Source organism: Scatophagus argus, chromosome 17, assembly GCF_020382885.2.
Source record: "Scatophagus argus isolate fScaArg1 chromosome 17, fScaArg1.pri, whole genome shotgun sequence".
NCBI classification, from domain to species: domain Eukaryota; kingdom Metazoa; phylum Chordata; class Actinopteri; family Scatophagidae; genus Scatophagus; species Scatophagus argus.
The window spans coordinates 17,486,521-17,508,986 of NC_058509.1; the positions used below are offsets into that span (position 1 = coordinate 17,486,521).

The 22,466-nt window shown below is 39.4% G+C and overlaps 1 protein-coding gene across 1 annotated transcript in view; it reads left to right on the forward strand.

Annotated features, from left to right (window-relative positions):
• The window catches only part of khdrbs3 (KH domain containing, RNA binding, signal transduction associated 3), a 91,874-nt gene that overhangs the window by 29,413 nt on the left and 39,995 nt on the right, over positions 1 to 22,466 (forward strand). Inside the window, exon 2 of the mRNA XM_046417746.1 lies at positions 13,916 to 14,034. Coding sequence (XP_046273702.1) covers positions 13,916 to 14,034 — 119 coding nt within the window. The remainder of the gene's footprint in view (positions 1 to 13,915; positions 14,035 to 22,466) is intronic.

A 22,466-nucleotide genomic window follows, 5' to 3' on the forward strand; every position in this document is an offset into this window, starting at 1 on the left:
CGCATAGCTCTTACTTTTCGTATTTTAATAGCAACTCATTACTGCCTGATAGCTGGTGGCTAATTACCGAAATTGGTCTGCACCGACATTGCAGCGGTACAATAGGCACACGTAACTTCGACTAGACAGAGCGACATCATGAAAAACCGAGAATCAAGTTATTGTGCTGCTTGGACCTTGTAGAAGTCATAGAATTTAAATCATCAGTCACTTCTGCACCACTTGAGTAGAAAGAGCAGAAGCACACAGTAATTTCTGCTTGATCCTGCACTTCCCATATTGCAAATCAGTACTGTCTCTAATTAGACCATTCTTACCTTCTAAATCCCCAAGCTGTTTAATCCTATCCCAGTTTGTAGTGCAGCTTTTTAGTCTTAAACTCAACTAATTTTCTTTCTTTCTTCAAAGTCACAGAAGATATGCCACAACTGTTTTCACAGACTGAGTGGCACTCCTCATGACGAGTACCGAGCCGAACTTTACGTGTTAAATCAGTGGTGTGCCCCTTTATCTTTCAATTTAGTCGTGTTTGTCCGCCTGAAACACTCTGGATCTTTGACACTGCTGACTGAAAGTGAGCTGAAATGCAGTTTCATGGTTAATAGTGCTGTGAACACGTCTGTTCTGAATCATTTGTGCCTCTTTGGGGGGCCAGCGTAGCTCCACGTTAATGTTTTGTAAAGAAATGCAGTGAACAACTTGTTATAGATGTAAATGAATTGGCAGATTTAGGTGTGTACATCTACTGTGTGATCACGCACTCAGCTGCGGTGCCTATTAATCCCAAATACAAAACTGTCAGATAATCTACGGTAATAAAAAAAAAAAAAAAAACAGCGGATGTGTTTGTAGAGCTGATCCAGAGTGTTTGCCAACCCCTCACAGCTGATGCCAAACACGGTCTCTGTGTAGACATGAGTGTACCTCCGCTGGAGAACATCGAGTGCTTCATTTCATTTGCAATATTGATCTCTTTCCTTCTTGAATTGTTTGATGCTCACTACCATGAAAAGATGACAAACTGCAATCTAATTGATTTGGCTCAGTTAGGAACAGAGGTTGACTGAGCTTGTTGCGATCACAGGACAAGCGATGCATGCTGGAAAATGTTAGAAAATAATATGCATGTGATCATATCATAGCCACTCGTGCACCCTTTAATGCTTCCCTAATGCTTGCTGACTTAGTGTGGAAATGAATTTCTCTATTTACCAGAAACTGAGACACAGTGTGTGTGTGTGTGTGTGTGTAGATCCAACCCAGCGCCAGATGCTTTTAAGAGGCACTTACCCACTTTCAAGCATTTGTCTGCAGTTTTAATTGACACGCGATGAGTAACTGAAATAAAAAATGAAGGTGGTCTGGTCATTATCAGTTATGATGATTCAGTGTATTTTGATAATGCAGCCTGAGATGAGTCCCAGATAATGATGTACATTAAGCGACACAGTTTTCATTTTGATCCTCAAACCCCCCAACCCCCACCACCACCCTTTCTCAGCCTAATGACACTTTTATGGCAAACTTCATTAGGCTAAGGGATGTCGAAAAGGATAAACATCGGCTTATGTTAATTGTGGGATAAAGTGTACTTGCTGTGGCCCCTTCGAGTTGAGGTCCATTGTTGAAGTTTGGGTGTGACCAGATGGATGATTTTCTGTTAATTAATACACAATATATCTTTGCAGCTCCATTCTTTCTGGACACACATCTGTCGGGTGTTTCGTTGTACAGAGTGCTCTGAAGATAACCTAATGAAGAGAGAGCATTACAGGCTGCACTCCTCCTGTGGATTTCTAAACAAAGACAGTGATTCATCTAATCTGTAATCTGAGCACAGATCAGTAAATGGGTGTCTTCTAGTGTTAGAGCCATATATTAGGATTATACAGGCTTTTTATTATGTATCAGATCTCAGCCAGTCATGTGGTCCACCTCTGGTGTAATGGAGGCTCTGACCACAGATGCAAAAAAAAAGACCCTACAAAAACATTATATTCTCATTACATGTGTTATTTATTCATTTGATGCTCATTATTTCTGGTAAATGCATTCCTCCTTTGTCAGCATTATTTCCCTCCAGAGCGTTCAAATACAAAGGTCACCCTGCATTCAGCGTGTGCTTGCTGGTTAATCGTTCACATACTTGCCCGCATATGTTCTGTGTACCTGGAGCATTTTAAAAATTCAGTATATCCAATAATGGGCTGTGGTTGTCCATGACTAGTCAGTGAAGTTATCAAGAGAGGAAATAGGATTGGAGATAAAATATCACAGTCTCTAAGAGTCACTTGAAAAGTAGACTGGACCCCTTCAAGATAGATCACGAGATTCCCCAGGCCTAACAAGACAGAAAGTGTGTTTCTAACTGCCTGTTTACATATGCATCTTCAGTTATAGCTGTAGTGGAGTAGTTGGTGTATTGATAAAAGCAAAGTACAACAAACAGACTTGCACCAACTTGGTGAATAAATCATGACATACACGAAGCATGTAGCTTAGATGTCCACTGAAGCAAACATCAGATCTGTGTGGAGCAGTGAGGAGTCTGTAAACAAACATTACTGTCATATTCATATCATGTTTCAACATTGTTTTTGTTTGTTTGAGGTTTGACTGAAGCTTTTTAATTATGTCATTTGGTTTTGCTCTCTTCCTCTGCAGAGGTTTAATGTCACTGGAGAACGAGCACCACCAGCTGTTTATCTTGATGAACCAACTTCAACAGTAGTGGTTGGAAACATTGATTAACATTAATTTACATTTTCTTTTGGCTGATTTCCTGGAAATTTGGTTTGCACTAAATTTAGATGTAAACATGGCTAGGGAATAGCCGTACCAGTGTTTAAACCAATGGGCTAAAAGGTTCTGATTACTTAAATAAGTTGGACTTTGTAGGTACTTCCTCTGTTGCAGCATTACATCACCACTTTTTTGCAATAAGTTCAATTACACATTCCATGGGGTCTTAAATGTGAAATCATGATGTCTGTCAACCTTTGGTTTTATACAGATTACATTCATAATTTACTCTTTTTTGGAAGCTTTCATTGCACTTATTGTAATGTAACAAGTTGACATCAAGCAGAGTAACGTTACCTTCACTTCACGTCACATGTCCGCACATCTGTACAATAATCCAGTGGCAAGCTAGCAAACAAATCTGTAAATTCAAAATAAATTAGCCTAATTTGACTGGTTCCAGTTTAGTTCCATAATCAGTATTAGTGACGCAGCTAAAACATTCACAAGCTCCCAGTTTTTTTGGTAATTTGATAGAAATGCAAAATTAGCTTGGTTTGGATTATGAGCAGCTTCTGTACTTTTTCACTTACATTCCACCCATAATTGAATGTAATCAATCACACGTAGTTTACACGTAGTAACTTTTCCTATGGATCTACTAACAAGTAAAATAAGTTTGTCTTGGGGCAGGTTTGGCTTCATCCTGCTGCTTTCGGGAAACTTTACAGCAGTTTGATATTTTCCAATGTATTGTGTGAAAGCTGAATATTTTATGATGAGACATATCTTGAATTATGTATGGGAGAATATTATTAACCTATATAAGATGTTTGAGGATCAAACTGGTTCCATATTCAGCATTTTTTTTTTTAATGTTACAGTTTTGAATGTTCTATAGATTTGCTTTGGAACTTGCTTTGCTTTGGCACAGTCAGCAACTTACACAATGTGTTTTATTACAATATTCATAAATACACTTTGCACTTCTGTAGTGAGGTTATTTGATGCTGAGGTCACCAAGACAGTTCAGTTACAAACTCAAGGTTCTTTTTGTTTCAGAATCAAAATCAGAATACTTTATTGATCTCTGGTGGAAATTGGGTTTGTTACAGTTGCTCCAATGAAGATTAGAAATTTAGAATACAATCTAGAATACAAAAATAAACCTAAATGTGTGTGTATGTGTGCAAAACAGTGCAGCAAATACAGTAAAATTGCAGGAACAGCCTCTCAATCTATAGGCTCAGAGTGTCTGACACTTTGAGGGAGGAGTTGTGGTGCTCTCTGGAGCGTTGTGGTGGAATCAGTCCATCACTTAAAGACTGATTCCTTTGCCTAACCAAAACATTGTTCAGTGGGTGGGAGACACCCACCGTGTGACACCACTGTCAGAGAGTCCAGCCCCACCCCCACGACATCACTGGCTCTCCGTATCAGTTTGTCATCCACTGCCCTCAACCTGCTGGCCCAGCACACAGAAAACAGCATAGCACCAGCCACCACAGACTCATAAAACATCCTCAGCATCGGCCCTCCTCGGGTCCACTATCAGTATCTTGGTCTTTGTCACATTTAGCTCTAGATGGTTTTGCTCACATCATGTGACAAAGTTGTTTACAGTAGCCCTGTACTAATACATCCAACTATAGCTGAGTGATTAGCAAACTTCTGAAGATGGCAGGACTTTGTGCAGTAGTTGAAATCCGCAGTGTAGAGGGTGTAGAGGAAGGAAGAAAGGACAATTTCCTATGGGACCTCTTTGTTGCTGACCCTTCTGTCTGACACAGTGTAGCAGGTGCACATAATGTGGTCTGCCAGTCAGGTAGTCTGCAATCCAGGACACGGAGGGGAAATCCACTGCTGACTGCAAAAGTCAAAAAACATGACCAGAGTCTTCCAGAGTCTTCATGATGTAAGAGGTCAATGCCACGGGTCTGTAGTCCTTGAAGCCATTTGGACGTGGTGTCTTTGCCACAACAATGAGACCAGCCACCTTCCACAGCCCAGGGACCCCCTGAAGACTCTGGTTCAAGGTGGTCATGGTGAAGTAGTCCACACAGCTGAGGGGCACAAACTTTGAGTACCCTGGGGCTGACCCTATCAGGACCAGCTGCCTTGCTCGAATTGAATCTACTCAGTCTCCTCATGTGGTCAGTTGTGAAGCACGGGTGGTGGTGTTGAGACAGGATGGGAGTGCAGTGAGTGGTGGTGGTGGTGGGGAGGGTATGCAACTGACAACAGATGAGTCCCGAGGCCATGGTGTTTGATCTTTTGAAGTACAGCTGAAGTTCATTGGTCCAATCCAGCTTCCATGGCTTGATATTTGACAGTCTTTGCTGGGACAGCACAGTTCACACAGAAATTGATGTTGTAGTATTATATAATCAGTAGTGTTTGTCTGGTAAATATGCATTAACGGACATTTTATTGTTTCTCAACGGCTCAGCAAAAATGTCTCCATCAGCAAAAAAAGTCTGTTTTATGAAAGATTATGTAAGACTTGATTCATGATATGGAACTTTACTGAGTTTGCGTCCAAAATTTGCCTTGCATCTCTGATGACTTTATCATCTGAGGAGCAGGAGGTGAGTGTTCAGCTCAGTCAGGATCTGGCTAAAAAGTGATGCCTACAGAAATGCACACACATCCTTTTATGTCCCTTGTGATGAACCTCAGTGCATCTGCCTCCAAGCTCACTTTCTTTTATCAGCCAGGCAGGGGAATCCTGGGGGGCAACCTTTTACAAGCCAACAAATACATTTTCTTAAATGTCATGTTTGTTGGCTTGCTGTTTCTCACTTTACTTTTCTGTCGAATTCTATGCTAATTGATAGCTAATTTATTTTGATTTTAAACCGCATGTGACCTCAAGTTATAAGAAGTCCAGCTCTAGAAACTTGCAAGACAATCACTGTTGATGTCTCATTCTGTAAAACCTCCATCTATAACTCATTGCTATTTAATGCAGCTGCTCATGATTTGAATGATGGGGACAGATTTGTAAAGCAAAATCTTCTGGCAGGTGGAGAACACCTTGATAATCTCCTTGCGTGCAAGTCTTTAAATGAACAGGTGCCAAGATAAATGCACCCTGCAACTATCTTAATGATAAGCAAACAACTCAGGCCCAAAGTATATAATGCTGTCACACAAGGTAGAAGCCAGCAGCGATTCTGGCAACTCTGAGGTGAGCTGAACGCTAAAAGGCCTTAGGAAAACAAGCTTGTGTACTTTGAACAACCCCGCCACCTAAGGGGTTCTTTAGGGAACTTTAATGTTCTTACAAAACCATTTTAAATTTGTGACTAACCTCGAGGGTGACAAGAGCATTCCTAAAGATCCCTTGATTTTTGCAGTGAAAATGTTCTTTTTGTATTTGTCTAATGCTCTAGCCATTAGCACTGAGTTTGGCGGATTACGATGATAGGAGTTAGACTTCCACAGAGATCCACAGAATAGAGTCCCTGACTGGCTGGATATATTTATGATGCTTCACAGCCGGGTCCTGAAATGAAAGAGGCACCACTCGAGGGGCTCTCTGTCTTAATCCGTGGACATTATCTCTACACTGTAAGCGGGTCTTGGCTCGTTACCTCGCAGTAGAGAGCCAGGCTGGCAGGGTTGCAGGGAGAGAGGCAGAAAGGGAAAGGGAAGGAGGGAGGGCCTTGCCCGGCCGCCGAGAATGTAATCTCCAGATTAGGGGGCGAGACGAATTCCTGCTGCCAGCCTGACCTTGTCAAGGCAATGGAGGAGCCAGAGTGAAATTGAGATTTCAAGACAGGAGCGAGGCGTTTTTTTTTTTTTTTTTTTTTTAAGCGTTAGCATTTCTCTTTCAAGGGTCACAGCCTTGACCCCATGATTCACGCTAAATGTGTGTGGTCACACTGGTAGCACACTTGAAATGTGTGTGGGGCAAACTGTTTCTGGCACTGAGCATACTGCCTGAAACCCTCGGCAGCCAGTCAGTCTACTGCAGTCTCTGTGGGATGAAGCAACAACATAAGAAATGTCCAATGCAAGAATAATTTATAATTTTTTGAGACTGGTAAATGGCACTTTTCGGAAATTGGCCTGTTAGTTGTGACTAACACTTTCATTGGTTGCACCAGCGTGCCTAAAATTTAGCAGATCTGCTAAAAAAAAATAAATAAATAAATTTAAAAAAAGTGTAAAAATATTATTTAGGGGAGGAAGTGGGAATAAGATGGTACGTGGAGAGTGGCAGCAGAGGTGACCCATGACCAGATTATCATAGTTAATACAAATGCAGGATAGTAATGATTTGGCCATTTTACAAACAATATACATACAACACAGACCTGTCGGTACATGCCTAACCTGTGTTGGCTCAGCTGTCTGCAGCTGTGTGTTAGTAGAGAATAGAGTCTGCATGTTCATATAGCTGATAAACTAAGGGAACTGTGGAGTAAAACTGAGCATACTCAGTGTGGTCTGTCTCTTGTCCACATGAGCACTGCCCCTCTCTCTCTCCCTGGAGACATATTAAATATTTGTGTGCTACGCACAGCCACTATCCAAGTCAGAAAGGGGAATAGGCTATTGTTTTGACAAAAGTGTAAACTTTTTTTCAATCAATTCCAATCTTTTTTTTTTTTTTTTATAATAAACCAGTAAAAATTTTCTTAGTTTGCTGTATTTGAGTTTGTCGAGCCCTTTGTCAGCACTTTTTACCTTAATTTTCAAACAATTGGAATCATTGCGATTTCTTGTTGAGTGTGCTGTGATTTAAATAAACAACACCATTTATTTGGGCCTTTATTCCTATTAGCATTTACATACTCTACTAAGAAATTACAAAGTTAATAAAAACTGACGAAGAAAATAACACGTAAAATGTATTATTGGGTGCACCTGAGCTATGTAGCTGGGGAACCTAAATTAAAAAGTTAGATGCATCACAGCAACCAGTGCAAAAAGTTAGTATAGTAGAGTTAGAAGGAGTGCTGAAGTACTGGGGAAAACAAAACCTGTTCCTGTTTAGGTTGGTAGATGTTCTTAACATTATAACTGCCACTTGTATTCACAATTCAACAACAAAACTTTATTTGTCTTGCTTGAAATGCGTAGGATTAAATGAGCAACTTTGAAATGAAAGAAAACAACAAAGGACAACAACAAATCATGTTTGTATGTTGCAAAATCCAAAAGCAGTTGGATCATCTTATCACAAATGAGCACCAGCAACTTCAAAACAGCGACCCTTCAGATGCATGCAGGAAGTTTATTGTGTTAGCAAGCTTCCATTCTGAATTTTCTCATGTCTTAGTTTGAAAGTTTTAGCTTCCTCAGTGACCTCAGCGTCCTTTTATTGGGTTTATATAAGCATGTTCTGGTGGATAGAAAGTGGAAAATGAGAATCATTATGTAACGTTCCTGTCTGAGCATTTCATTTATTTGACCCGTAATTGGAAAACAACAAAATAATGACTCTGTCTGTCGCAGACAGCAGCGTACAGCATCAGTGGCATAAAGGAAGTTGCGGAAAGCTGCCGATAAACTACCACTGTGCTATTTAGACAAGATTTATTTTTATTGCCTCAGACGCTTGCTGGAGCAGAAGAGAAACTCGCTGTCTTCCAATTTTCACTTCAATTATTTACGCAAGGAAACACACTGAGAACTAAGCTTTTCAATGCAGGTGCATCCTGTCTGTGCTGTGGTCAAATGAAGAGAGGCGCAAACACTAACAATATTTATAAAATACAAATGAATATAGAAATATTGTCAGTTGTGCTGGTATTTCATGTGTAGGAAAGCAAGTGGCATCACCCGCTGATAACAAATTAACATAACATTTTAATCAAAAAACTTAACTTACTGTGTTGCTTAGTTGAAACAACAAATATTTCTCCTATTATTTTAAACCAAAGGAATATCTCTGAATAGTACATAAAGGTGGATGTAACTCCTGACAGACTTTATTTCCTGCAGCTAAAAGGCTTCTGTGCGAAGCGTGCACTGCCCGGCGGAACATAAATACCACAGCTAGATAAATACCTGTAAGTTGAGCTACTCACATAAAAAATTGTGACATGAAACACTTTTTCTGTGCAATTAATTCTGAAGCACCAGCCAGTTCCACTAAATTGAACTGAGATATGGGCTACAGTTGCTCTGTGAAAGAAAACACTGGTTGGAATTCTGTCCATTTCCGTGCTACCTTGGTTTCACCCACGGCTTTCACTCACAGCATAAAAAGGTGTCGAAATTCAAAGTCTGTGTGGAGCTAATTCAAAGTTTGAGACACAAAGTGGTGTCAGAATGCCCTTGAACATTAAAAGCCACGATGAGGTCTTGGATAATTAATGTTTGAATCATTGCATACACCAGGGAGAATGTACTTCTCATTATATGTGTTAGCTGTGAACTTTTGCTTCACACATATTGTTTACCAAAGTGGTTGCCACTAAGAGCAGCCAGACTGCCTTATTTGGGACACTGCTGACCCAATGCTATTTTTCTCATTTAAATTACAGCAACACTGGCTCTTAGCATTTTGATATTATTGGTAATCAGTTGTGGGAATGTAAACAGTCTCTTATACACCAATGTAGAACAATTAATCCCACTAGTATTGTCCTTTATTAGATTGATGTTCTCTGCCTTCCAACCAGTGCATTTGGGTTATTTTCCAGTATGCACTGGGTGAATTAATGAACATGAGGACCCTTTTTCCTGGATCCTGGATTGATATTCATAGAAGTTTTTCATTTCTGGCCACTGACGTTTCCCAGGTCTGGATCTAGATCTAGCTGTTAACTTATCTTAGCTTAGCTTAGCATAAATACAAGAAGCATGGGGAAACAGCAAGCACAGAGGAATAGTTACAGAGTCTCTAAAATTGCCTGTCATGATAATTACATTTTTGACCTATCCTCTGGTCAGAAATCGTAACTCACATTGCAATATCTGTCAAAATAAATATGCATGTCTGGTATAACACAGGATACATCAATGCATATTTCCAGTGAGTCTCACCCCTTAACATAAAACTGCTAGACTTAATGACCCAGTTGCCTCTGTTATCAATTCGACTCTCCAGCATGCAGCTGAAGTCATGCATAATCCCGCAAAATCTACCCAGTTTATGAATTTTAAATGGGGAGGCCTACATCACAGGGCTGCTTTTAAGTGAATCCATTCCGTATACAAAAGACAGCTGGGGTGGTGTCTTATTGTCGTCACTGACGTATTTTATTGATAATATTTTGGTAAATATAGTTTTACATCTTTGATGCAGGAAAAACAAGTTATTTTGAACTCTTGAAGTTAAATGCTGTGGTATGGGATTGCCAATCAGAAACAGTGTTGACTTGTGAAGCTGTGCAAAAAAATATAAAGAAAGAATACAGCTTTTTAAGCCAATATTTCTCAACTGCTCAGAGATTCAAATGGAATAAATGTATGAAATATTAAATTTTAATGATTTTATTAACTTCTGTTTGGCTCTCTTGCCTGTGTGCTCTAGAGAAGCCACTTGCCATATTTTCTTGATTATGTATCTATGTTCACTTCCTCCCAATGTTACTACTGAAAAATGTTAGTTATTCTTACTGGTTGAGAGCAGCAAAATGATTTTTATTCCTCCAGTTTGATTCGGATTACTGTATTTATTCCTTCAAGCTGATGCAAATATTCCGTGTACACAGGATTGTATTATATTGTATTATATATATTGTTTCATCCTTCACAGGTTCTGAGGTTCCAAAATGTTTTTTTTATAAGAAAGAGCAAAGGATAATTTTGTTTTTCATTGGTCTTTCTTTGTTGTACTGGTTGTTGTATACCTAAAATAAAGTAGTGTGTACAAAATGTTGTTCAACCAATTTTCACTGCAAAAGTGCTCTTTTGAATGGCAACACTTTAAGGTCAGGTCAGAATCTCCCTGTTAGAAAAGGACGAGTACAAATGGGAATAGCGACTGTCTCTCTCAAAGGCAGTCACAGTGTTGCACTTGGTCATACAAATAAAAAGTAGGTGTGTGAAGGGAATGGACTACTTGTTAGACCACAAAATATAACAAACAAAACATAGAAAACAGGGCGTGTTTTGGAAGAATAAGATGCAAGATATCTCACTATGGAGGGATTATGATTCAGTATACTGAAGCATGAAGATAAACAATTTCATAGCTCTTTGTTCTTTGTATTTACTGTAGTTATGGCTGCTCACTTCTTGTTGACGTGGCATTAGAGTGCACAACAGTCCTATCTTGCCATCAGGGTAAAAAGTCAATGAACCCGCTCCATAAAAGAAGTACCATTTAGTTCCTTTATCCAACACTGTGTTGGATATACTGCAAGTTTGCAACTCCTTCAAGATTCAAATGAACATGATAGAACATTATTTACATACATATACAACACATCAACCAAGTCAAGCCATTAACTCAAACATAAGTTAACTTCAGGAATTATTCAGTATTGAATATTTCATTGATTCCATTTGGATCCCTGAGCACATTGGCTTTAAAGGCTCTATTTAACCATTTCATTTCTTTCATTCTTCACATAGCAGCATAGCATTCACATAAAGGACAGTGTAACAATCAAGAAGAGTGATGTTTTTCTCTAAGTTCCAGGATTTTAGGGCACTGATCCACTAAAGGTTTGTGTTGTGCCTCCCATACTGCCAAATTAAAATATCACGCTATTTACCATCCAGAAGAGAGGGGTTGCATAGAACTGCAAGGGGAAAAAGAAAGAAAACAACAGGCACATTGTGCTTGTGTCAGTGATGCATGCTTAAATCGCTTTCTTTTGAACACTTGGTAATGACTCGGAGGTGGAGGTGGTGCTTGGTTCACATCACTATATTTTCTCCCTGGTAAACTGCGGCACAAACAAGATCTCCTGAAAGGACTGTGGTTAGTTAATTCACAGTAGCTGACTGTGTTTAGAGAGTGAGCTCATTTGAAGCTGCAGTTTGCCTGCTTATTACACCTGCTGATTGAATGCTGTGCCCTGTTGGGGTTTATTTGGACTTAAGATCCAAAATTTTCTTTGTGGATGAGTTGAACAAAATGTAAGTGTGAATGTGCTAAAAGTTAAGAAAAGAAAGAAAGAAAAGAAATTAAGACTATTTGCAGTTGAAACACAATCTCAGTCACAATCTCACATCAGAGGCTGGATGTTTTGAGGACAACGGCTGGTAGAAAGAAGAAACTCTGTCTTGGCATGTTGCTAGGCGATGCATTAATATTAATGTTGTCTTTTCTCAGAACGTGTGCACTCTCTGCCCCCTTGGGATAAACTGAAGCTTAAAGATATCTCCATCTCACTGATACTTATTTTATCCTCGTTAAAACTCATATCAAGGCTTCTAATTACATTCTGCAAATGTAATGCTGCAGAGCTTTGTTGAGAAAGTCATTTTAGTTTCTAGTCTACAGTGCTGATTTGCTCAGCTAATTTCTGACCTAGTGTAATTGAAATTGGAAATTGAAATTGTGTGCGTGTGTCTGCGCTGTGTTTGAACATGTGAACATGTGGATATGTTGATCATGTTGTCAGATTGAAACAGAGCTTATTTTTGTCCGAATCTAATCACCGTCACATCTGATTCTGAGCCGGTCTTCAAAAGTCTCTATTAAAAATTAAATTGTAGAGCTAAAGCATCATGTCTGCTGTTTTAATCTTGTTTTTCTTTTTTACTGAGAAATCGTTTTGAACACAAGAAACAAATCTGGGATGGAGTTCGCCCTCTGCCTCACCCTTTCCCCTGCCGGTCTTTTAGCCTGCAGTCTTTGTCGTAGCCTCCCCACACCTCTCTGTTGCCCTCTCTGCAAAACCATTTTCCTGGCACTGAAACACAGATGTTATCCATCTGATTAAACGTTCAAGGTTACATCGTCAAATACATCAAAGTCTACCTCTCCCGTAAGAGGAAGCGTGACAGCCAGTATTTTTGGTTGCCTGGAGGTGCAAGCTCCAGTGTCCTCCCCATCATTTTTTTTCTGCACAAGTCATCTATGCTCAAATTACAGTTGTCGCATTATGGTGATGGAGACTCAGCCGGTAGGTGAGATGAATGATGGTAAAAACTAGCATTTTTTTGTCAATTAAAATGGTATTGAAGGGGTTTGTTTTCAAGGCCTAAAAGTGTTAAGCAAATCTGTAGACTACAGCCAAGGAAGATACATCGTTTTACGATGGTTAAAATTGTATGTGACTTTTTTAAAAATAAAATTTGTAGGGTCTGTAGCTGCAACTTATTTTCATCAGTCATTAATCTAGTGGTTCTTATCTCAATGAAACAATTACTTGTTCAGCTTTAGTTGAGCATTAAAAAAACTGTACTACTGACCTCAGTAGAGCCCAACACCACGTCTTTAATATGTGCTTGTATTGTCCAAGCAACAGCCCAAACCCTACCGATCAACCACAGAAAATGACAATTATAGAAAGGTGTGCCAAGCAGCAAACCCTCCCATCTGAGAACTTGCATTCAAAAATGTTTTGCAGTTTTGCTTGAATGTCTACAACCATTGAGTATTAATTGAATCAACTGATCAATCACCCTTTTTTATTTTTTTGGCCAGCTCAGCCTAGCATAAAGATTGTAAACTGGGTAAAACAGGCACCTGTCTGACGCTGAAAAGTGTTAACACCTCTGAACATCATGAAACAACATTATAGGTCTTGTTTAACCTGTGTGTGAAGAAACATGTCAAAACAGCAGTTTGTTCATCAGTGTGGAGCTTCATGATGCTAGGTGTTGGAGTGTAGCTTGTACTCACAGTGAGGTTGCCATGTTTGGTACCATTGTGCCAGAGACCAAAACCGAAGCCTGTTGTCCTCCACCTGTGTCTGGCAAGGGAATGTTAGATGGATGGAGAAACTACTGTTTGTCAAGAAATGGTTATAGCCTGTTACTTCACATATTTTTAAACTCATGAACCCCTGCTGACTACTTAGTCTTTAGGCTCGGCTAGGCTAATTATGTCCTGACTTCGGCTCCATACAGAAAATACAGACATGGGAGGATTTTCAACCTTCTTGTCTCTTTTTCTTGCAGCGAAAGCAAATAAGTGCATTTCCCGATATTTGATGTTCAGTAGTTGCAGTCGACTACAGCTGTTTCACAGTCTTGTGCATTTGCTGCTTGTCAACATCAACTGATTGCCTTTCTTCTTCTTCTGTCTTTCTAGAGATTGAAAAAATTCAGAAAGATGAAGGGAAGGAGGAGGAGAAGTTCATTGACGTCGTCATCAACAAGAACATGAAACTGGGCCAGAAAGTTTTGATACCAGTCAAGCAGTTTCCTAAAGTAAGTGCTATAGTAGTACCACCAGAGACTCCAAAAATGTGATGTGCACAGACAGAGAATTTTAGATTGTGTTATTTATAGATAATGAAGCCAACTACAGTTGCTCTGGTTTTGATTTAAATTCCTTACAACAGCCACTTGACACTTTTTGTCGATGTTCTGTGTTATTAGATGTAGCATATCTAGAAGATGGCATACAGGCAGAGAGTTGGCTGACAGAACTGGGGTAGAACTATATTAGGGATGTTACCTTTCGTCTGAAATATAGTTAAAGATTTTGAAACGTTAAAACCGTAATTCTTTCACTCCTCCATCATACACACACCTCTCTATTACACTGACCTTGGTCAATGACGCTTTGATGTCTCGGTATATTAATTTGACCATGAATATTTATGAATATATGATTCAAAGGAATTATCTCACAGTGGATTTCATTTTCTTGAGAGTGCAGCAGTGGATTTCTTATGATACTTGGTATACATGTACGCCTTTTTCAAGTTCTATTTCCATGAAAAATAATAGCTTGTAGGGTGAGAGTGCAATCGCAAAGCAGCACATAAGTCACACGTATAAAGTCCTCGACAGTCAGCATCACAGTGACCCCCACATGAAGCCGTTTTTGAGCAGTAGCACTGTTGGCACCCGCCGTCAAGGAACCTTCGCCAGCAACAACTTTTACTGGAGCCACATGCTCAGAGCATGACAGGGATTTCCCGCTGGGAGCACGATGGGGAGGCTGGTGTAAAAGTGAGAGGGCTGCTCTTGGACAGGGACATCACTCAAGTTTTCACCTCAGCCCTCCAGGGGGGGAAGGATGGCAGTAACCTGCAGGATGTGAATGGAGAGGACAGCGGGGAGGAAACACAGCACAGGAGTCAAACACTGATCTAATAATGCTTTAGGTCCAATTTTTTTAGTTTCCCCTAAACATGCAATTCTGCTCAACATCACCAGTGTTTTAATGACATGCACGGTAAAATAAAGCCTATGTAAGTTTAAAAAGCAGGGTGTAAAAATCAGCTGTATTGCATGTTTTATATTAGTCCTCACCCTGCAATGGTACTACTTAATGGTAGTTTTAGAGACACACCATTGTGCAGTTAGCTCTGTGACACAATATCAGTTGACTCTTTAATTTAAAATAATTGTCACCGAAAGAACTTGTGAGCAGTGTGAATTTGTGAGAAAGAATAAATGGAGGGAAACAATCAACAGTATCAGAAAGACAAATGCATTAAACTATGACTGATAAAGATCATATCGCAAAACTTAGATCAATTACTGCTGAGGTGACATAAATGTCTGTACAAAATGTTATGACAGTCCATCATGTAGCTGTAGAGCTATCTCAGTTTGGACCAATGGTGAACCATTGACATATGGACGATGTGTCTCCACTTCCACCCACAGTAAAAATGAATGAAAAATCAAAGAAGAAATGAAAAACGAATCCAAAAGATGCGAAAGCCACCATCATCATCGGTGACATCATTTGGAGCCAGGGTTGTGATTGAGCAGTGCTCAGGGGTCAATCATGACGTTTCACCCCTTTTTGTAGCATCAAGAAAGATGAACACTTGAACATACAACAGTGTTAGAATAACTATATAAAAATGATAGTTAACCATCTTTGCAGCCACCCAGGTGCGAAAAAGCTGTTTTGACTTCACTTTGAGTAAAAAATACAGATGGTCCAACTAATAACAAATGTATTATTTTTTTTACTAACACTTTTGGACATAAGGTATAATTACACTGTTGACCAAACAGACTAAGTAGAGGGAATGTACTGCATATGGTGCTGGCATCTTGTTGGATCAAGTTTATAACCGCTAGTTTATGGGGTCATTGTTCCACTTGCATTTAAGTGACTATATTTTAGTGTGTAGTTATAATATAATCACTGACGACTTGTAGAAACAACAGTTTAATTAACCCCAAACATAAGTTGAACTGTTGTTTCAACCCAGATGTTTAAATGTCTTTCTATCTTCTAGTGACCAAATCGGAGCTTACTGGGTGGTTTTGGTCTAACTCTGTCAAAGAGAATCATTATTCTCACCAGGTGTTGCTCTCTGATGATGAGTTGAAGTAAATTTATGGTCTCCACTGAGGCCTGTGTACGGATGTGTGCGGTGTCGTCTGGAGGCTGATCTGAGTCTCCTAGGTTCACAGCTAAACAGATTTGCTTTGACAGCTTTGATAAGTAGAGCCACTAATATGCTGTTTAGAGCTCCAACAAGCCACTGAAGGAAGACAAATTCAATTTGTTCCATCTGACAGGGAGCAATGGCAAGAGTGATCGGTCTGACTTCAATGGGTTTCTTTCCTGAGCTGCGAGCATCACCTTTTGGCTTCTGGCATTGAGGTGGCGCAGACATTTTCCAAATAGCCATTTAGGAGCACGCGGAGAGAGGTTAAATCCATCCTCCGCAAACATAGCTTTTTATCAAAATGAAGCAGGCAAGGACGCCACGCAGTGAGTTCCAGACTGCTGATTCTCTGTGATAAAATGGAACCTTTCTTCAGTGATGGTTTTTAATATCTAAAGCTGACGAGTTTCTGAGATACTGGCAAGCTTGATGATGCCATGATGTTGAATGGTGTAATTCTGTTGTGAAATGGACATTCCAGTGGTGTGGAGAAAGATCAGCAGCACAATGATGTCTTCTAATTTTTTTTTTTTTTTTAGAACAAGATTTAATTGTAACCTTGTCCAAAGAAATAGAGTGTCTGTGATTTTTAATCGTGATTTAAGCAGTATGACATATAATATTTCTCCTACTCAGAAACTATAAATATCTCACCTTTATCAACAAGGATGCACGATCAGCGCTCATCTGCACATTTGTCGGATCTCTCTAAGAAAGCATCTTTTGGCAGAAAGCACTGCAGGCCATTAGAGAGGCGTAAGGAGTCCCACTGGTTTATTTCCAGTTCAGACTGTGGCTTTTTTCTGTGCTGGGAGCAGTGATTTATCCTTCTGCTGTCGTTCCTGTCCTGCTGTCCTCAGCATAATCACTCTGCACTGGCTCCCTGTCAGCACACCTTTTGCCAGGCTCGCAGTATTACATTCAGCAAATGATGAAAAGATGTGCGAACCCCCCCAACACACACACACATACACACACAGTCTCCCCTGCACCCCCTTTCAGTTAACTGTGATTAATCATACATCCTTTTTCCTTCTTCCTAATCAAAACATTTTTTTTGTTTCTGCTGAATATGATGCAACGATTGAAAGTCTGGCTTTGGTGTGGTTCTGTTTTTTTTGTTTTTTTGTGCATCTAACACACAACACAAGACAATAGAACAAAGCAGCAGTAGGTGTGACCAATATAAACAACATACAGTATAAACAGTATGAATATGCCCTAAGGTATGGATTGTGACTGTAAATCTCACAAGGCTGTGCACCACACTGACAGGTAAATGTTTGTACCGTGATAGTCATGTAACAAAAAGTCTCAAATGTATTTTGGTTTCACTAGCTTGCTCCTGGCTGCTATACACACGAAGGCACTGAGACTTCATGTTGCATTCAAGTACATCTTCTAAACTCCAAAGTGAAAAGTTGCTGTTTTTTTGTTTTGTTTTCTTGCTCTGCTGAAATACATTGCCCACGTCTGTCATCACGTTCTTGTTCTTTCGCCACAGCATTTTTAATAATTAGATGCTGAAATCATAACAACATCCCATTCATTTCTACAGTCAGAGAAAAATCAAACTGATACCAGCAAACTCCACAATATTTTTGTACTTCAGAATCAGAATCAGAAATAGTAGAAAAACAGTGAGAAAGATCGGGAGCGTCTGTAACAGGCTGCACACGTATCGACGCATGCGCACTGGTATCAGTCAACTTGGCCAGTGAGTCAAAAAAGTGACTTCAGACGCTACTCTATGTACTATGTGAAAGTAAGTCCTAGCACTATAGATAAGAGGACAGCAATAGTTGCCGTGCTGTTGTGATACCAGTACTTTGCACTTTTAAGGAAGAAGAATATCCTGTGGTATATACCGTTACTGTCTGTGTTTATGCCGTGAAAAATTGTAGCCCTAGCAGCAGGCAACAACCTGTGATTAAACACATCAGCTTTTCTTCTGGTGATTACAGACGGCATCTCAATCCTCTCACACAGTATAATGGCATGAACCCGTACAGGAGCCCAGGCAGGTTTTTGTAAATCTCATAATCCCTGGTGATAACCACAGCCTTTCAAAAACCCCAAAGCATCAATGACAGTAGGAGTCAGACGGATTTTGATTTCTGATAAATAGCGAGGATTACAGTTATGTGTTCAGTTAGACTCATATACTTATAAGGATTGTCCATATGAGGAGATGCGGGTGCCCGTCGACTGGGTGACGATGAGTTAAGACTCTGTGACATTAGTCCAACAAATATAAACAAATCTACATGATCTCTTTTTAAATATTCAGAAACTTAAAATAGCGCCAAACAAATGCTATTACATCTTGACAATATGTTATCTGTAATGCCCAACATTAGTGGCTCAACAGTTTATGCCTATGAGCGCAAGCTGTAAAAAGTTAAACCGATTTTATCCATCGCAGAGCCATGACCAAAAAGTAAACAATAATAACAATAATAATAATAATAATAATGTATGCAAAAAAGGTCGAATCAATTAAATTAGGAACTTCCATTATTCTGCTGATTTTTTAAGATTAATCAATTAATTATTTAGTCAAGAGCCCGAAGTGATGTCTTCATGTTGTTTCATCTGTCCAACCAACAGTCCAAGACCCAGAGACTCTTCATTTACTATCATAAATGACAAAGAAGAGATACAAATCCTGACATTTAAGAAGTTGGAACCTGTAAATGTTTGACAGTTTTGCTTTCAAAATGACAAAAGTGAATAGTTAAGTGATAATAATATAATAATTTTCCTTTGTTCAACTCATCAGTTAATTAACTTGTTGCAGCTCTTTGAAGCACAATCAGCTGCAAAAATTAACTTATCAACTAGATTTAAAACTAGACGGGCGCTAAAGCTCCAACCCTTTATACACTACAAAGTTGTAACAGCAAACTAATTTAGAGAGAAATATAAAACCATCTGAAATATAGTTTTATGAATATAATGATGAAATGATGTAAGTGCTCCTGCAGTATAGTATCAAGTGAAAAATGGACATTGGGTACTTAGATGTTTTTACTTCAGTAAAACCAGTATTTTTGTCGCCTAAACGTAGCCACGATTAACACTCGGGTAGCTTACTCTGCTCCTCTGCCCCAGCAGCCACCATACAGAAGCATAGCATTCACTGGGAACACTAGTAACCAGATTACCAAGGTAATACACTAGTACCCAGAGCACAAATGCTTTCTGAACGTTATGCTCGGCAAATGCTGCATTGATGCATTGGTTAAAGTTTGGTTGTATTTCTGGGCAGCGGTTATGGATACCTGCACCTAACACGTTAACGGTGTGCAATAAATTTTTAAAAACAAGAAGTGGAAGTCAGAATCTGCTGCGAGCACATCAGTTATTACCCTGTTAATGCAGGTGCTCACTGGTTTTAAGTTTATCCTTAGCTACAGCTTTAAATTACATACTGACAGTAAAATGTCATGTCATCATAATCAAATGTTGCTTTATAAAAAAAAAAATAAAGAATATCTGTTTCTAATGCTACAATGCCACTTCACCGTGTTTGTTTTGTCCGTTAAATATGAGTTTAGTTTAATTTTATCCGTTAATTATTGAGTTAAATCTATTGAGTTAATTAAGAGGAGGAGGACTAGTAAACCCTTACATTTGACAATAATCAAGATGGTTGCCAATTAATTCTACTCGCTACACCCCACCCCAAACTCATGAACATTATCTTATAGCACAGACTAATTAAATCAGAAATTTACCCACGGAACATTTAATTAATTTGATTAATGCACATTGTTTACAAAAACTGACATTTAGTCGGACAAATTCTGAAATGAATAAAGTAATCTTTAATTAAAAATAGGTTTTCAGACAAAATGAGGAGTTTCCTGAGGTGTGTGCTGGGTTTGAATTCAAATCAAGGAAATTGTCTCCATTTTTCCCATTCAACAGATTCTGAGTCTTCCTATTTTAAAAGCCCCCCTACAGACATTGTTGTGTCTTCTAAATGAAACATGTTCTCCCCTCAGCTAATTGTGTCCCAGGTTTCATGGAAACTCAAACAGGCTGCAGAGTAAATCCAGACCTGTTTCCAGCCCTGTAAATCTGTCCCGTTATGCTCTCTGTCTGATAACTACATATTACCAGGTCATATAGGTCATACACTGTCATGTTGAAAGCAACACAGTGGTTCCAGGTTCCTGAGCAGTTTTCCCATTCTTCAAGCCATTTTAGCGAATCAACGTGTAGGAACACTGTTGATAGACCAAGGACTGAGGTATCCATACAAACATCCTGGACACCGTACAATACACAACTTGTCAGAGAGGTGGAACGGGTACATAAAAGCTGTAGCAACACAGGGAGAAGTCGGCTGTGTGATCTGGCTCTGCAAATGATTGTTCAAGAGACGGCACAGCTCAGTGATCAAGGCTCCATCCAGGTGGAAATGATGGATGCGCAGGACATTGGTAAAACTCAGCACATTTAAAACATTTCCTGACACTCTCTGTTTGCCCTGGCAGTGCTGTCTCCTTTGATGATGATCCTTTTGTAAACTTGAATGCATTAGAGGCAGGACCTATCTTGTTTGCTTAGATAACTTTAAATCTAATTTTCCTGACCCGACAATTTGTGTGCTACTCGGAGGTAATCAGTGTGCAGACTTCACTTGAGGTATTGAAATGTTTCAGGTGATGTGCAAAGCATTCAAACGGCTCCAAGTTAGTGCACGAACTGTAATGCGAAGGGGAACACGTCTTACATATTCATCAATTCAAGGTCGTAAGTTTGCAGGAGGCCACTTTTTCCCATTTGTAAGTACAGGGTTGAAATTAGCACAGTGGGGCATGGTATTTAAGTTGAGACAAGGCCTGAATGGGGTCCTGGATGATCACATCTAGTCAGAGGTCTTGGGGTAATTAAAAAGGTTGAAGGAACATACAGTAGCTGAGCAGTGCTGGAGTTCAGGATAAAAACCCAGCAGTCAGTTACTGCATTAGAGCGAATCACTAAAGCTTGCCTCTCAAATCCCTCACGAAGGAATTGGCAGAAGCCTCCTAATAAGCTCCCTCCTTCTGAACGAAAAGCAGGAGAGATATAGGCGAGGTGCACCAAACTGGTTGTTTTGTTTTGTTTTTTGTTTTTTTTACCTCCTGCTAGCTAATTGATGACCTAGATAGTTGAAGAAGACAGCTGTATAACTCACTGTTAAAGGAAAACATGGAGCAGGGGGTGGGGGGATCATTGCTCTCTTTTTGTCTCCCTGACCATCTCCAGCTGCTGGTGGAGTTGCTCTTTAGCCCATGTAAAGGTTGGATGACTTGGACGGGTGTCTGCACACAGCACACCTCATAGTAATGCATAACATTTGGGCTGTTATGGTTAAAAAAAGATGACCTCCTGAAGTAATGTAAGCCAGGAAGCCTTTGATCGATGGCGACATGCTAGAGGTGGTCAAGTTCAATGTTAGCTCAAACCAGCACATTATGATAATGTTGCACAGCGAAGATTTATGTTGAAACGTCCAGGAACAACAGGATTCAGGAGTGTTTTCTTCTGATATCAGCAAAGTTGAGATTTCAATGAAAAATGAATATGGACAGAAGTGAAAAACGGCATATTCGACAATAAACTGCCATATTTTCCAATGGGATATTAAATACAATGATTTTATGTTTTTCTATGAAAACATGATCAGCTTTTGATATGGGAATACAAAGACATCATTATTTTTATTCGCACGATGTGAATGTAAAATCAGCCTTTTAGTGTCGGACTCCGTATGTGCATCATTTCTCACAGTGAAGCTCAAACTTTTACCTGTAGCAACAAGGAGACAAACATTTTTGACTGGAAGGAGAATTTCACTGTCTCGTTGCTCTTTACGCTACACTGGAATCTAAAGGACACCACTTTTTGTTAGACAGATAACAACAACAGTATTATTAATCATGTAAATGATAAATGACCTGATGCATAAGTGCTATGTCTCTGTGTACGACACTAAAGATGATTAAGCTTAGTGCTTCAATAAGCAGTAGCAGTTTACATCTGAATTACAGAATACACAATAGCCAAGTCCATTAAAATTTATTGAAGACAATTTTATATGTATATAGATATATACAGTAAGTGCTGTCACATTTTTTTTTGGCTGACCTCAGAGTCTTGACTACTCCTGAAACCAGGCTTACGCCATTGCTACTGTTTATACTTGTGAATTTAATACTAATACTAATACCTAATCAGGACAAACTCTTTTTCTTCTAAAACATTTTCACTCAAGCATTCGGA